This window comes from Scyliorhinus torazame, chromosome 20 (assembly GCF_047496885.1).
Source record: "Scyliorhinus torazame isolate Kashiwa2021f chromosome 20, sScyTor2.1, whole genome shotgun sequence".
NCBI classification, from domain to species: Eukaryota; Metazoa; Chordata; class Chondrichthyes; order Carcharhiniformes; family Scyliorhinidae; genus Scyliorhinus; species Scyliorhinus torazame.
Genome location: NC_092726.1, coordinates 24,485,615 through 24,503,645, shown reverse-complemented (window position 1 = coordinate 24,503,645; position 18,031 = coordinate 24,485,615). Strand labels below are relative to the sequence as shown.

Below are 18,031 nucleotides of genomic sequence, written 5' to 3'. Positions count from 1 at the left end.
GCCCGGGAATCCCGGTGGATACATTTGTGGCCCGGGCGCGGGACATGCCCACGGACAATGGTCAGTTAAGGCTGGCCAGTGCATTTCATACCTGCGGTACCCATCTCCAGTATGCAGAAACTGGAGCTCCTGCAGCCAAACACGACCCACCCCCCCCCCCAATCTGTTAAGAATGAGGTGAGAGGGGGGTAGCATGGTGGCGCAGTGGTTTAGCTCTGCTGCCTCACGGCGCCGAGGTCCCATGTTCGATCCCGGCTCTGGGTCACTGTCCGTGTGGAGTTCGCACATTCTCCCTGTGTTTGCGTGGGTTTCACCCCCACAACCCAAATATGTGCAGGGTAGGTGGCTTGGCCGCGCTAAATTGTCCCTTAATTGGAAAAAAATGAATTGGATACTCTAAATTTAAAAAAAAGAATGAGGCTAGATCCTGGATTTAATGGAGACCTTCAACGTTGTGAGGGTAGCGAACTGGGCAGAGTGGGTGGGGGACTGGCACCGCTTGTTCAAGGATCGAGAACTCCAGAGGGCAACAGATTTGCAAGCTGAGGCAAATGTGACCCGGGAGAAGCTTGTGTGCTGTTGAGTGGTTCAAGGGTCTGGAAACGCACTGCCAGGATGGCCGTGTGAAGCCAGGTTCGTTTGGGGGCGTGAGATGATTGAATTGATAGCACTCACAAGGTTACGGGGTAAAGGCCTGATGCTCGTTTTGGAGAGGTGGTGCAGTCACGATGGGCCAAATGGCCTCCTGCTGCTGTGGCACAGTGGTCAGCACTGCTGCCTCACAGCCCCAGGGACCCGGGTTCGATTCTGGCCTTGGGTGACTGTGTGGAGTTTGCACGTTCTCCCCGTGTCAGCGTGGGTTTCCTACCGGTGCTCTGGTTTCCTCGTACAGTCCAAAGATGTGCAGGTGGATTATCACGGGGATAAGGGAGTAGGGTTGCTCTTTTGGAGGCTTGGTCCAGAGTGATGGGCCGTATAGCCTCCTGTGCTATTGGGTTTCTCTGTGACAAAGGTGGTTTACTGCGAGTAGTCATTTCCCATTCCCATACGCTTTGTGGACTGGAACAATCGACAGCAAGCATCTCAAAGCGCTGGAGAAGTCCCACCAGCGAAGCCCTCGCAAATTCCTCCAAATCTAATGGCAAGAAAGAGGGACCAACAGCAATGTCCTTTCCCAAGCCAACTTGCCCAGCATCGAGTCACTAGGCACTCAAAACCAGCTCCACTGGGCGGGCAGGTCAACCGTATGCCTGACACCAGACTCCCAAAGCAACTGTTCTACTAGGAACATCAGTCGTTGCTGGAAACTCCCAGGAGTAGCATTAGGGACATCCTCAGAATATCCCTGAAGAGGTCAAACATTCCCGCTGACTCATGGGAGACCCTGGGAGATCAAACGCAGACTGGTTTAGCACTTTGCAGAACATCCCGGGTCAGTACCACAAGCATGACCTCCGGGCTCCCTGTTGCTTGCCACTTTAATGCTCCACCTTACTCCAACTCTGACCTTTCTGTCCTTGGCCTGCTCAGGTGAAGCTCAACGCAAGCCCGAAGACCAGCGATTCTTCTTTTGGCCGAGCACTTCACTGCCTTCCGGACTCAACACTGCGCTCAACATATTTTCACCTTGATTCGCCTGAGGAAGGAGCAGTGCTCCGAAAGCTTGTGATTTCAAACAAACCTGTTGGACTTTAACCTGGTGTTGTAAGACTTCTTACTGTGCTCACCCCAGTCCAATGCCAGCATCTCCACATCGCAATGTATTTTAGATCAGAATAATGCCCAATTTTGTTACATGTTTATTGCCAGTGAGGTTTTCTTCTCTTAATCCCTTTACTTTGAATTCAGATGGCGTCGCTCCTTAATTTCACACCTCATCGACACATTTTATTTTGTTTCTGTACTTTTCCCATTCCCTTTGGCTTTTGAACTACTAAACCTTTTATAATTTAATCTGACCTGGCCTGCACTCTTTTTTCCTCCCATAATAATAATCTTAATCAGTGTCACAAGTCGGCTTACATTAACGCTGCAATGAAGTTACTGTGAAAAGCCCCTCGTCGCCACATTCCGGCGCCTGTTTGGGTACACAGAGGGAGAATTCAGAATGTCCAATTCACCTAACAAGCACGTCTTTTCGGGAGAAAACCGGAGCACCCGGCGGAAACCCACGCAGACACGGGGAGAACCTGCAGACTCCGCACAGACAGTGACCCAAGCCGGGAATCAAACCTGGGACCTTGGTGCTGTGAAGCAACAGTGCTAACCACTGTGCTACTGAGCTTCCCTGTGCTACGAAACTCTTAAAAAAAAAGCAAGTTGAAAATTGAGGAAATGAAAGGAGCACAGAAGAGTGGGGCTGATTGGAATGCACTTTCACTAAGCCAGGATGGGCATGATGGACGAAGTGGCCTCCTTAGATCATAAGACATAGGAGCGGAAGTAAGGCCATTTGGCCCATCGAGTCCACTCCACCATTCAATCATGGCTGATTTCAACTCCATTTACCCGCTCTCCATAGCCCTTAATTCCTCGAGAAATCAAGAATTTATCAACTTCTGTCTTAAAGACACTCAACGTCCCGGCCTCCACTGCCCTCTGTGGCAATGAATTCCACAGACCCACCACTCTCTGGCTGAAGAAATTTCTCCTCATCTCTGTTCTAAAGTGACTCCCTTTTATTTTAAGGCTGTGCCCCCGGGTCCTAGTCTCCCCTGCTGATGGAAACAACTTCCCTACGTCCACCCTATCTAAGCCATTCATTATCTTGTAAGTTTCTATTAGATCTCCCCTCAACCTCCTAAACTCCAATGAATATAATCCCAGGATCCTCAGACGTTCATCGTACGTTAGGCCTACCATTCCTGGGATCATCCGTATGAATCTCTGCTGGACCCGCTCCAGTGCCAGTATGTCCTTCCTGAGGTGTGGGGCCCAAAATTGCTCACAGTATTCTAAATATGGCCTAACTAATGCTTTATAAAGCTTCATATAAAGCTACCTTCTGCGCTTTACTGTGCCAAGTCTTCTTAGATCTATCAAACCGCTTCACATATGCCAAGAAATAAGATACAGCTGGACTTTTACAGTAATCTAAGAAAAATCATTACCTGGAGTAGCGGCATTCGCTGAAATCATACAGGATTTCATCACTGCTGGTCTCTCCTTGTCTTGATTCATTTATAGGGTTGTGGATGTCACTAGCTAGGCCCAGCATCTATTGCCCATCTTGAATTGCCTTCGGGAAGATGGTGGTGAGCCGGTTCTTGAACCAGAGGGGGGGGAGGGGGGGGGGGGGGTGAAAATCCCAATTTTTCCCTTCAATTATTGACCATATTGGTCAACGAACATTTTCCCTTCAATTAATTTCCTTTCTTTTAGATAACCACGGGGAACATTGCGTCTTGGTTGAAACAAGTCCTCTGTTTCCCCATTTAAATGTTAGCCTTCGGACAGTTTTCAGTCTGCCGCACTGTAATAATGTTGTCTGGCTAAATATTTTTAGACAGAATTACAGAGCTGTCGTCGAGTCAGAAGGCACTAATTGAGTTGAAGAGTTTTTGAAGATGGCGAGAGAGTGTTTCTTCGGAGTGCTCAGTCAAAGACACATCTTGTTACGCACGGGCATTATGAGTCGACTTTTAATGATGGCAATTTTAAACTGTTTCTCTGAAGATTTTTTTGAGAGCACTTTTTGAGACCACTCTCGAGGTGGGTTCGAACTGGCAACAATGCTGTTGGTCTTTCCAAGCGTTTAGTTGGGGGAAATCTCAGCTGGTTCTATGCTAGATGTCCGACAAGCAGTCCTAGCAATTGTGAAACAGTGGAGGGGGCGAGGTGGGTGTGAATTTGAGCTGCGTACATGTGTAAACTGACAGTGTGTTTTTTGATAACGTAACAAGGGGTAACAAGTAGGTACGAAAGAGGACCAAACCTCATCAGTCCTCATATCTCCCCACGTGGCTCAGTGTCTGTTTGGAAAAGCTCCTCTCCGTCGCCATACTGTGTTTTACAAGATTAAAGGCACCACATGAACGGATTTAGCTAAACCTCGGGTTATGCCTTACTATATAGATTGGCTTGTAACTGACAGGCAGGTGTCTGAGGAGACGAAATTTTGGCTGGTTAAAATCAAGGACCAGACATTCCCCTCTGTTGTTTGTTGGGGACGTCCTACGCAAACTGGAACCCTGCCAGGCAAATTTCATCAGCCGTAAAGTAGTATGGACATCCTAAAAGGTACAACAGGAATGTTGTTTGTGTTTAATCCGTCTTAAAGATCCTCCTTCATCCCACAGGTAGGCCAGTTCTATTTTTGAGGAGCAATTTGTCCTTATTCAGCTAAAATGAATAAAAGGGGAGAGAATCATAGAATTTACAGTCAGGAGGCCATTCGGCCCATCGAGTCTGCACTGGCTTTTGGAAAGAGCACCCTACTGAAGCCCATACCTCCACCCTATCCCCACACCTCCACCCTATCCCCGTAACCCCACTTAACCTTTTTTGGACACTAAGGGCAATTTAGCGTAGCCAATCCAGCTAACCTGCACATCTTTGGAATGTGTGGGAGGAAACAGGAGCACCCGGAGGAAACCCACGCAAAACACGGGGAGAACGTGCAGACTCCACACAGAGAGTGACCCAAGCCGGGAATCGAACCTGGGACCCTGGAGCTGTGAAGCAACGGTGCTAACCACTATGCTACCGTGCTGCCCACAGAGCTACGAACCATTTCTTGCAGTCTGTTACGATGAAACTCTTTCTATTCTTTCCTCGGCAGGGCACCTTTCATTTGCCAAATTTTCAATCCGGGTTGGGGCGGGGGGTGGGTAACCGTTTCATTTATCAGTAAAGTAGAATGATTCACCAATGAATTCAGCCATGCACTGTTGCTAAAGACTAAACATTTAATCGGATAGTGTGTGCATTTAGTTGAATGTGGAAGGGTTTTGCCTCCAGGCTTTTTCTATGGGTATCACTGCAAGTGATGGTCCACCTAGGCTCGTGAGTGGGCCGCAAGTTTGAATTTGGGCTTGTTCACTAACTGGTAAATACTTTCAATGCACGCCGAATATTTTAGAGCGAGGTATAAAAAAATATTTAGTCATTTATAGATTAATTGTATGAAGTCTTACAACACCAGGTTAAAGTCCAACAGGTTTGTTTCGATGTCACTCGCTTTCGGAGCAGCGCTAGCTTCCTGAGGAGCAGCGCTCCGAAAGCTAGTGATTCGAAACAAACCTGTTGGACTTTAACCTGGTGTTGTAAGACTTCTTACTGTGCTCACCCCAGTCCAACGCCGGCATCTCCACATCATAGATTAATTGAACAGTCATCAACTTCAAATAGTTAAAAACAAAAGGAATGTTTACACTTTGGAAGCACACCTCTCACAGTCAGTTGTGTGCAATCAGCATTCACCTCAATTCACTCAAATATAGAAAATAGAAGCAGGAAGAGGCCATTCGGCCCTTCGTGTCTGTTCCGCCATTCATTATGATCATGGCTGATCATCAAGTTCAATACCCTGATCCCGCCTTCCCCCCATATCCCTTGATCCCTTTAGCCCCAAGAGCAAAATCTAATTCCTTCTTGAAATCACACTAGTGTTTTGACCTCAACTATTTCCTGTGGTAGCGAATTCCACAGATTCACCACTCTCCGGGTGAAGAGATTTCTCTGCCCACTCTTGCTTCGCGGGCGAATCACTTCAGCCATACCGGCAGGGAAAAAAAACTGCCTGCGGGATGTGGGAACCCCACGCATGGGTGGGACTGACCAATGCGAAAGGGCGGCCAATGGGAGAGCGCCGCAGGTGCTGACGGACGCCCCCATCCACCAATGGAGTTCCCTGTACTGAAGGACAGCGCGACTAGCCAATGGGGAAAGAGGGTGAGGAGGCAGTCAGGAGGCGGGGCTGAGTGGGAGGGGGCATGAGGCCGAGATGGGTGACAGGGGGGCAAGCCAATGGGAAAAAGAACGGTCGGCGTGATAGAAGGGCGGCCAACAGGGGAGTTGTGACACGACGCGACCAATGGAACTGGGGTGTTGTTGATTGACGCGTGAACGACCATTAGAAGTGTAGGGCTCCATTGTTGACGCCAGCGGATAGCGACCAATGGCAACGGGGGAGGGGCGGGGTTGAGACGCAAGGGTGGGGGTGGAAACCGATGGCAGAGGGACGGACATGACTGACGCGTGAGCGACCAATCGAAGTGATTGTTTGTTGACGCCGGCGGATTGCGACCAATGGCAACGAGGAAGGTGCGGGATTTGGTGACGCGCCGGAGGGACAGCGACCAATGGAAGGGGGGGTTGTGATTGACTCCTGAGCGACAAATGAAAGCGGGTAGCGGTATTAATTGACGCGTGCGCGATCAATGGAGGGGGGGGGGCTATTGTGACGCCGGGAGGAGGGACGGGGCTGACGACTCAGGGGCGGGGTGGAGACCAATGGCAGGGCGGGCCGGGTTGATTGACGCGCGGCGGACGACCAATGGAGATGGGGAGAGGGGGCGGGGCCGGGGAGAGGGGGGTAGGGGAGGAGGTGCGGCGGGGCGGGCGGCTCAGAAGATGGCGAGGCCGCAGCCGGGCCGCCTTTGCTGTTGTTGCTGCTGCTGCTGTCAGTGGTGGTGGGTGTGGGCGCTGCTGGTACTGCTGCACTCCCGGGCCGGCTGCCGGGCCCAGCAGGACGCCGGGCTGGTGAGCGGCATCTACGGCCTGCGGCTGGCGTCGGGCCGGGCGGCCGAGGGAGCCGGGGGAGGAGAGGAGCTGCGGCTGGCCGAGGACCAGACGGTGGAGCTGAGGTTGTTCGGCAGCGGCGTGGACAACGCGACATGGCGGCGGGTGGCCTTCGCCGAGCTGGAGGAGGAGGAGGAGGGGAGTGAGAACACGAACGGGAGCCGGCGGGCCTGCCCCAACCGCAGCAAGGACATGGAGGTGCAGGCGGGCGCGCAGGCCGCTCGGCCCACCTCGGCGCTGCTGAGCGTGCGGGTGAAGGCGCTGCGCAAGGGCGAGAGCGCGCGGCTGTTCGGCCTGTGCAGCCGCGCGAGCGGCGGGAGCGCGGGCTGGCTGCTGCACGCGGGCGCCTGGAGCCGCGTGCGCGTGGCCGAGCGCCCCACCCCTCTGCTGCCCCTCTGGCTGGAGGCCGCGCTGGCCGCCGTCCTGCTGCTGCTCTCGGGCATGTTCTCGGGCCTCAACCTGGGGCTGATGGCGCTGGACCCCACCGAGCTGCGCATCGTGCAGAACTGCGGCGAGGAGCGCGAGCGGCGGCACGCCCGCGCCATCGAGCCCATCCGCCGCCAGGGCAACTACCTGCTGTGCTCGCTGCTGCTGGGCAACGTGCTGGTCAACAGCACCCTCACCGTGCTGCTGGACGGCCTGCTGGGCTCGGGCTGGGTGACCGTGGTGGCCTCCACGGTGGGCATCGTCATCCTGGGCGAGATCGTGCCCCAGGCGCTCTGCTCGCGCCACGGCCTGGCGGTGGGCGCCCGCACGGTGCTGCTGACCAAGTTCTTCATGGTGCTCACCTTCCCGCTCTCGTACCCCATCAGCCGGCTGCTGGACTGCGCCCTGGGCCGCGAGATGGGCAAGGTGTACAGCCGCGAGCGCATCCTGGAGATGCTGCGGGTGACAGGCCCCACCAACGGCCTGGAGGCCGACGAGCTCAACATGATCCAGGGGGCGCTGGAGCTGCGCAGCAAGACGGTGGAGGACGTCATGACGCCCATCCGCGACTGCTTCATGGTGGCGGTCGACGCCGTGCTGGACTTCTCCACCATGTCAGAGGTCATGGAGACGGGCTACACCCGCATCCCTGTCTACGAGCAGGAGAAGTCGAACATCGTCGACATCCTCTACGTCAAGGACCTGGCCTTCGTCGACCCCGACGACTGCGTCCCCCTCAAGACCATCACCAAGTTCTACAGCCACCCGCTGCACTTCGTCTTCTACGACACCCGGCTGGACACCATGCTCGAGGAGTTCAAGAAAGGTGAGGACCCCCCCCGGATCCTAGGGCACCTATCGTCTCAACCCGTAGCTTCTTTTCGGGTGACTGTAAAATGTCTTTTTTTTTCCCCCTAAAATTTAGAGTAACCAATTCATTTTTTCCAATGATTGGATTGTGCTGTGCAAACTCCACACGGACAGTGACCCAGAGCCGAGATCAAACCTGGGACCTCGGCGCCGTGAGGCATCCGGGCTAACCCACTGCACCACCGTGCTGCCCCTTCTAACATGCCTAACGTTGACTGCAAACCCATTGTTGACTGATAAGAGCCCACCTGGCTCACCGATACTCTTTAGGGAAGGAAGTGTGCTGCCCTTGCCAGTTCTGGCCTACACTTTCCTCCCGATCCGCAGCAACGTGGCTGACTCCTAACTGCCCTCTCTGGGGCAATTGGGGATGGGCAGCAGATGCTGGCTCAGCCTGCGATGCCCACATCCCATGAACAAATTCAGAAATGGGGGGCAGGGCGCCATGCTACCTCACGGCGCCAAGGACCCAGTTTCGATCCCGACCCCGATCACTGTCCGTGTGGAGTTTGCACATTCTCCCAGTGTCTGCGTGGGTCTCACCCCCACAACCCAAATATGTGCAGGGTAGGTGGAATGGCCACGCTAAATTGCCCCTTAATCGGAAATATATAAAAATAAAAGAGCGCAGGTGGTATTGAGGAGCTTTGCCGCTCACGTGCCCTGTAGAGTTTCGAGCGCCTGTGCTGCAGGCTGGTCACTGACACTACCGAGATGTTAGCGAGCTGGGAATGGGATCCGAGGTCTGGAGGTAGTTCATTTCCCAGTGGGCTAACCGCTAGCAAGAGAAAGGGAGGGTCTTCGCACCCTCGGTTGTGTCTCTAGGAGTTGAACAACAATTTCAGGAAGCGGTTGCAAAGTTGAGGGAGGAATAGAGAACTAATGATTCATCCCCAGTCATGTGTTTTGGTGCTCGGCTTAATTTGTTAACCGTTCACAGTTTGGTTCTTCTGTGGCAGGTGATGCTCTAGTTGAGGATCACTGCAGGTCGCGTAGGATTGTACAGCATTCTCCGTTAGTCCCGCTCCTGCCTGTCCAGGGAATAGCCTGAATGGTTCTCCTCTGTAACCTCTCTGAGACTTTGCCGTAACTCCTGGTGTGTCTGAGACTGCTGACGACCCTGCTTGATGTCTCTGCTTGTCCTACATACCAGCCCTGGATGAGGTGCTTCCAGCCCATTATTGGGACGTCGCGCACGCCGTTGCCTTTGGCGGCCTTCACCAGCTCCGTTCCTAGCCGTGTCTTCCTTCCCGTCCCTGATCACTGCCTTGCGCCCCAGCAGGGTGTCGGTGCTCTATTTGCCTCTTCAGCTGCTGGCTCCAAATCTTCCCGGGGACCACGTCCTGTAATGTCACCCAACTCCCCTCCAACTTGTCTGCCCCCCCGGCCACCAAACCATCAATTCCGGGGACCATCAGCGTCCAGCGGCCAACGTTTCATCCTCAAATCTTCATAGATCGGAGCTCGCTCTAAACTCTGCTGCTTGTGTGTCAGAATTTGCATTAAGTCCCATTCACGTGACACCCATGTTGACCCCTCCAAACATCCCTCTCTCTCCCTCTCTTTTCTCCTCTTCGCTCGCTCTCCTCTCTCTCTCTCCTCTCTCTCTCTCTCTCTCTCCTCTCTCTCTCTCTCTCTCTCTCTCTCTCTCTTCTCTTCCCCCCCCCCCCCCCCCCCAACCACGTCTCTCTCTTTATGAATAGATTACGCACAAAATTTAGAGGTGGCTTTATTCACAAGTCCCGCTCTCTGTTTTGTGACGGGCTGTGTCCGGCCGTCTCCGTTGTGTCCCGTACCATTGTTTTGGATGCTGTTGAAGGCTCCTGCAGCAATAAGGCCAATCCTTTACCAATCCTTTGCCATTTTCCAAGTATCAAGGGAGGATTACATTACCCATGGGGCTAGACCGGCAAGGGAGGGAGGATTACTGACTCCCGTATAGAGCAGGTGGACAGATCCTGTGATGGTGTCCGTAGTCGGGTGACCTCCCGGTAGGTGCCGCCCAGGTTTGCTGTGTGGGGTTCTAACTTGGTTGCAGCTTATGAGAGAGGCGAATGCTTGTGGGGGAGAGGGGGAGGTTGCGCTGACGGTCTGTGCCCAGGCACTGGGAGGACGTTACTGTAACCGAGAAAGCAGCGATCAGAGCATGCTGTTGAGAAGTAGATTCTCAGCCTTCAAAGACACAAAGAAGCTGCATAATTCATGCACAGCTCGCAGTGTAACGCTGTCTGGTGTCACACCTTCTCTGATTACTCCTCATCCATTTCTCCAACCCCCCCCCCCCCCCCCGTATCTCCCGACGGTGTACTTCGCAGGGCACTTTGCTCGCAGCCTCCCCGCTGTGCGTGCCGCTGATCTCCCTGTCTACCGTCCTTCTCCTCACTCTATGCTAACAGCAAGTAGGCACACTGAGTACGAGTTAACAGTCCGCAGCAAAGTACCCCTTTCAGTTGTGAGGAATTGAGAACTAATTTTTCCTTCTAGAAGTGGACAATCTAAACAGTGACTATTCAATCTGGCGCCCTGTCGAGATCAGTGGGGAATGTTGACATTTAATCGATTGACTTCTCTTTTTGAAAAAAAATGTTTCCAATTAAGGGGCAATTTCACCTACCCTACGCATCTTTGGGTTGTGGGGGTGAGACCCACGCATACAAGGGGAGAATGTGCAAACTCCACACGGGGCTGGGATCGAGCACGGGCTCTTGTTCTTGTTTTTTTTTTTGCGTTGTAGTTAGTACTTCGGGGGGGGGAGTTTGAGTCTACCTGGGGACAGCAGTTAAGTCGCAAAATGGGGGAAGACCGCTGCTTTTCCAAGTGTCGCACTAAAAAGGTCCAATTCTTTAAGAATCCCGGGCCCAGAGCATTTGTGCGCTCAGCAACAATTCTTAGGGTGTCCCTCCTTGACTGTGATTTGTGAACTCTCACTCACACACGTCCTCTCTCTCACACACACACCTTGTTTCCCCGTGTTTATACAAATAGTTTGACAGGTGTACACACCCTGCCTTTCTGTTCAGTTCCTGGTTTTTAGTTGGCAGCATCACCAGCAATTATCCTCACAATCGCAGCAAGTTTTGCAACACTTTTGTGTTAGTCATCGAAGTGTTTGTTGACAACACTCAAGACTAGCTGGAAGCTTAGCCCAGTAAGAAAGAAGGCATTTGCTATTCTGCGCCTCCCCTCCCCCACCACACTCCCTGGATATTCCACTGTGAGCGTCAGCCGAAATATCTGCAGTGGGATATTGAGTCCACCGCCTCCCGACTTGGGCACTGGTACTGACCGCCCAGCCGTCAGAAAGCAATTAGGTCAAAGCTGTTAAATTAATGAATGTAGAATCCTGTTAGCAAAGACCTTGAGGAAGGGCGGCGCAGTGGTTATCACCGCTGCCTCACGGCGCCGAAGACCCGGGTTCGATCCCGGCTCTGGGTCACTGTCTGTGTGGAGTTTGCACATTCTCCCTGTGTCTGCGTGGGTTTCGCCCCCACAACCCAAAGATGTGCAGGTAGGTGGATTGGCCACGCTAAATTGCCCCTTAATTGGGAAAAATGAATTGGGTACTCCAAATTTATTAATAGGTTAAAAAAAATAAAGCAAAGACCTTGAGGCACCAGTCCTTTCATTCACTGGGCTGTGGGCGTCGTTGGTTCGGCCAGCATTTTATTGCTTATTCCTAATTGCCCCTTGAAAAGGAGATAGTGAGACACCTTTACAAATGAAACGCTGGCGAAATGTGTTCCCGGCCTCCTCCCTGTTGACGGAGAGGGCTGTCCAAGTTTGGTTGTTAGGGTCTGTTCCCTTTTAGTTGTTTACTCGCTTGAGTGTTTAGTCATCCGTTCCGAGCAGTGGTTCACCCCGGCCTCCCTCGGGCAGTCGAACCCTCTGCCATTGAGAAGCTGCAGAATGCAGGCACGCGAGGGGCTCCCAAAGCAGTGTGTACCACTTCAGTTTGGACCCTGAGCTTCCCTGATCCAAGAGAGAGGGGTTGTCATGCAGAGACAGCTTCATGGGTGGCCCCCTGAGTTTGCCATTCCAGAATAAGCTTGGTCAGCCATTCCCACAAAAAAAAGGTGTGGCAGGCGATCTGATCTGACCTCTCCAAAGCTCTTGAGGGGGCATTCCTGTCGTCTCTTGCTGGCGACAAGACCCCCCCGCCCCCAAACCTCCCTCTGTAAAACCCACACCTCCGACGGAGAGTGTGGTACTCGACCTTTAAAGGTTATTGGGTCCGGTGTGATTTAATTCCCCACCTCCATTCCCTTTATGTTTTGGGAGTGGTGACCTGAACCAGCCCCAGGGCCATACTTGTATCTAGAGCTTTAAAGATCAATGAGCTGTAACTGCTGGTTCCTCGGGTCACATACGTGCCTGCTTCCAGGTTATTTATATCGCACTTCGCGCCCCCTCGGGATACCCAGCCAGTGAAGTACTTGGGAAGTGTGGTCGCTGGTGTCGTTTAGGGAAACGCAGCTACGTCTTACTGGCACCATTATGTGCACCAAATCTTGATTTTAATTGACTCTCTTTGGCTTGCGTTCTTTGGGCGGGGAAATGGGGCCTTATTCTAATGCCCCCACACCCTTGTTACACAGTGGGGCGGGAAGCCAGCAGGGAGGGTGCAGTCTCTGGTAGCCGCTGTGAACCTGTTCGGCTGCTCCGGAGCTTTGGAACATTGTGGACTCCACAAGGCACCACCCTTTTAGGCGAGGGTTTGGTTCCTGGTCCCAGTTAAGGTAGATATTCAGCAGCCGGTGGACCTGAATCGCCATCGCTTCATACCCCACTGGTTCCAGATCAACCGTGGCATCGCCTCCCGGGTGAATCGGATTTCTGTTTCCGGGTAGTTTTACATTGCTTGATTCAAAATGTCTACTTTGTATTCCCAACCTAGTGTTAAACAGTCGCAGATTAGATACAGAATAAAACGCCCTCTGTCCCATCAAACTCTCAGACAGGTACAGCACGGGGTTAGATACAGAGTAAAGCTCCCTCTGAACTGACCCCATCAAACACTCCCAGGACAGGTACAGCACAGGGTTAGATACAGAGTAAAGCTCCCTCTACACTGTCCCCATCAAACACTCCCAGGACAGGTACAGCACGGGGTTAGATACAGAGTAAAGCTCCCTCTACACTGTCCCAATCAAACACTCCCAGGACAGGTACAGCACTGGTTTGTAGACAATACTGATACTCCCAGGGCAGGACAGCAATAATTGGCAGCATTCTGCAGGATCTGAGCTGCTGACACACTGCAGCTTTTATTGCTGGCCCTTCTGTACATTAACGTGAATGTTGGCCCCATGCCCGACTAAATTGAAATGTGGCTCTGATGAGAGAAAATCAATTTATGAACCAACAGGGAGCTTCTCGCACAATGTACCCTTTTAACGTAACTGAAATAGACTACCTGCTCCGTCATGTTGCCGTTTAATGAGAAGGTTACTTCAAACCGTGAAAGCGCTTGATTGGGCTGTTTATTCCCCCAATCGACATCACGGATGGATTACCTGGCCTTTAACACATTGCAGCCTTGCTGTGTGTAAATTGGGCATGACCTTCCCAACATTTCGGTATTCAAAAGAGGGACTCGGGTGCTTGGGGTGTGTTGGCCAGGGCGCTGGGAGGACCGCCTGCTCATTCGAGGAGCCTGGGGATCTTCAGTATCTATTTGGGGGGGGGGGGAGCACTGTCCTGGGCCGTGAACATGTCTCCTGAGGATAGAAAGCCCACCAATGGCGACACGTTGACTGTGACATTGAAGGAGCGTTGGCCGTGCTATAGACCATGCAGTCTAATTGTTAACTGTGTGATCGGTGCTTTTGAGATTGTTATAAATCTGCTCTGACACCTGCAGCAGTTCCTGGAGTTCTCTCATTTGCTCAGTGGCAGCAATAATTGACAGGCTAGCGTCTGCCTCTCGCTCCTTGCTTTCTCCCGCCAGGCCCTGCTTTGGCCCCCAATTGTCTGCTCGCAGATTGAGCGCCTCCCAGGGACTGAGAGCAGACCCCGACTGCAGGCTGCATTTGTGTCGTGACTCTATTGTCACTCGGCCGCCAGAGGAATGCGGTCCAGAGGAATTTGACAAGAAGCCAAGTCGGGAGACTGGGGCAGACGATCAAAATGGTCAGAATGAGCCGACGGGGAGACAGAGAGACAGTTGAAAGGGGCACTGTTTTTCTTTGTGGTTGGCCATTAATGTGGGGAAAGCAGCTGGTATTTGATGTGCGTGAACACTGTGATTTAAGATTTAAATTTAGTGCTGAGGGCCTATATCAAGCTGGCTGGCGGTGTCTGCACACGCCGCGCTTACAGTCTGTGGTCTGAGTGGAGCCAATTCCGCCCCGTGATCAGAGGTCATTCAGCTCTCCATTAATCTCTGCCTCCTGTTCCCTTTCACCCCCGCCTCTGGCCTGCGCTCTGATTATAAGTCCTCATTAGGATTCGGGTCAATGTGGCAGCATATAATAGAGAGTTTTGAGAGAGTTACGTGGGAGTGACACTATCTTGTTTGGTGACCACCAGACTGTCATCTCTGCAGAATAGCAATTCTGTCATGGGAGGGTGGCCTGTTGTGACGTTTTTTGGGGGCAGGCAGATTAGAGGCTGCAGAAGCTGGGAGTGTTGCCCGTGGATCACGGGATGGTTGTGGAGTGAGATTTGACGGGTGTGCAAGGTTTTTAATGGAGTCAATCAGCAACTGATTCCAATAGCAAGGTGATCATTGAGCAAGCGACCCAGGATTATAATGAAGCCAGGACCTGGAGCGGTGATGAGAATACTTTGTGCAAGTTGTGATTTGGGTGTACGACCTTAGGGGATGATAGCAGCTTCAATAGTGACTGTTAAATAAAGGACACTGATGAGAAGGAGCAAGGGACTGGGACTAATCAAACCGCTGACACAGATTTAGACCCACATTGCATCACCGTTTGGGGCTAATCGCAGAGACAGACCCACATTCCATCACCGTCTGGGGCTAATCACAGACACAGACCCGCATTCCTTCACTGTCTGGGGCTAATCACAGACACGCATTCCTTCACCGTCTGGGGCTAATCACAGACCCACATTCCATCACTGTCTGGGGGGAATCGCAGACACAGACCCACATTCAATCTCCGTCTGGGGGAATCACAGACACGTACCCGCATTCCATCACCGTCTGGGGCTAATCACAGACACAGACCCGCATTCCATCACCGTCTGGGGCTAATCACAGACCCACATTCCATCACTTTCTGGGGGGAATCGCAGACACAGACCCACATTTAATCACCGTCTGGGGGAATCACAGACACATACCCGCATTCCATCACCGCCTGGGGCTAATCGCAGACCCAGACCCACGTTCCATCACCGTCTGGGGGAATCGCAGACACAGACCCACATTCCATCACCGTCTGGGGGAATCGCAGACACACCCGCATTCCATCACCGTCTGGGGCTAATCACAGACGTACATTCCATCACTGTTTGGGGGAATCACAGACCCACATTCCATCACCGTCTGGGGGAATTGCAGACACAGACCCGCATTGCTTCACCGTCTGGGGGAACCACAGACACAGACCCACATTCCATGACCGTCTGGGGTAATCGCAGACACAGACCCACATTCCATCACCGTCTGGGGTAATCGCAGACACAGACCCACGTTCCATCACCGTCTGGGCGAATCGCAGACACAGACCCACATTCCATCACCGTCTGGGGCTAATCACAGACACAGACCCGCATTCCATCACCGTCTGGGGCTAATCACAGACCCACATTCCATCACTGTCTGGGGGGAATCGCAGACACAGACCCGCATTCCTTCACCGTCTGGGGCTAATCACAGACCCACATTCCATCACTGTCTGGGGGGAATCGCAGACACAGACCCACATTTAATCACCGTCTGGGGGAATCACAGACCCACGTTCCATCACCGTCTGGGGGAATCGCAGACACAGACCCACGTTCCATCACCGTCTGGGGGAATCGCAGACACAGACCCACGTTCCATCACCGTCTGGGGGAATCGCAGACACAGACCCACGTTCCATCACCGTCTGGGGGAATCGCAGACACAGACCCACATTGCATCACCGTCTGGGGGAATCGCAGACACACCAGCATTCCATCACCGTCTGGGGCTAATCACAGACACAGACGTACATTCCATCACTGTCTGGGGGAATCACAGACCCACATTCCATCACCGTCTGGGGGAATTGCAGACACAGACCCGCATTGCTTCACCGTCTGGGGGAACCACAGACACAGACCCATATTCCATCACCGTCTGGGGTAATCGCCGACACAGACCCACGTTCCATCACCGTCTGGGCGAATCGCAGACACACCCATATTCCATTACCGTCTGGGGCCAATCACGGACACAGACCCACATTCCATCACCGTCTGGGGGAATCGCAGACACAGACCCACATTCAATCACCGTCTGGGGGAATCACAGACACAGACCCACATTCCATCACCGTCTGGGGGAATCGCAGACAGACCCGCATTCCATCACCGTCTGGGCGAATCGCAGAAACAGACCCACATTCCATCACAGTCTGTGGCTAATTTCAGACACAGACCCACATTCCATCACCGTCTGGGGGTATCGCAGACACAGACCCGCATTCCATCACCGTCTGGGCGAATCGCAGACACAGACCCACATTCCATCACTGTCTGGGGCTAATCACAGACACAGACCCACATTCCATCACCGTCTGGACGAATCGCAGGCACAGACCCACATTCCATCACCGTTTGGGGCTAATCGCAGAGAGACACCCACATTCCATCACCGTCTGGGGGAAATAGCAGACACAGACCCACATTCCATCACCGTCTGGGGCTAATCACAGACACAGATGTACATTCCATCACTGTCTGGGGGAAATCACAGACCCGCATTGCTTCACCGTCTGGGGGAACCACAGACACACACCACATTCCATCACCGTCTGGGGTATTCCATCACCGTCTGGGGGAACCACAGACACACATCCACATTTCATCATCGTCTGGGGCTAATCACAGACCCACATTCTATCACTGTCTGGGGGGAATCGCAGACACTGTTGCTCTTATTAGCCTTAGTTTTATTAGCTCTAATTCTGTCACCTTTGCTCACGAGTCGCCAGGTATCTTTCTGATACCGCCACGTGGTTCAAGCTCTCGTTATGATTAATAAGACAGCACACCGCTTAGTAAGATTGAAATCAATGGTCATTTATTATATACAGCAATAAATACTTATACAATAATCCTACCTTCTAGACTACTACCTACCACTACTGGCCAATACTTAACTTTTGGGAATGGCCCACCAGGTCAGGGAAACAAATGGCTTATCGAATTGGGTCTGGCCTGCGGGATTCAACGGCTGATACGGGTCGATGGCTAGGAGTCTCTATCGGGTAGCGATCGCTGGAGTCAAACTTTCGGTTGCTGGTCGATGGTTCTTGCGAAGGTTGCGAGCAGGAGAAGAAGGGAGAGAAGGGTCGATCTGAACCCAATAATGGGGCGATTCCTTGATCGGGGGGTGGTCGTTCACCTTTCTTTGTCTCGGCCACTGCTGGCGGCGAGAGGTCTGGATCGGCATTCAATTGCTAATATGTTGCAATTGTTCCCGGGGATAGCCGATTAAACTGCAGATGTCTGGGTTGATGTGCTGCTAATGGTCGCAGGTACCGATCTGGGCCGACTTCCCCAGAGCCGAATACGCTGTTCTGTCTGCAGCTGTCAGTTTGTACCCCGTTGGCTGCTTTTCCCATCAGCGTTTTCGGTTAGCCATTTTACATCGGGTTTTGGCCAAATTAATCGGGACTCAGCCATTTTAGGTGGCTACAACACAGACCCACATTCAATCACCGTCTGGGGCTAATCACAGACCCACATTCCATCACCGTCTGGGGCTAATCACAGACACAGACCCACATTCAATCACCGTCTGGGGGAATCGCAGACACAGACCCACATTCAATCA

At 52.7% G+C, this 18,031-nt stretch overlaps 1 protein-coding gene across 1 annotated transcript in view; it reads left to right on the top strand.

Annotated features, from left to right (window-relative positions):
- Positions 1–6,557: 6,557 nt before the first annotated feature.
- Positions 6,558–18,031, top strand: part of LOC140396979 (bone morphogenetic protein 1-like) — a 409,856-nt gene continuing 398,382 nt past the window's right edge. Inside the window, 1 exon segment of the mRNA XM_072485982.1 lies at positions 6,558–7,993. Coding sequence (XP_072342083.1) covers positions 6,574–7,993 — 1,420 coding nt within the window. The 5' untranslated portion in view covers positions 6,558–6,573.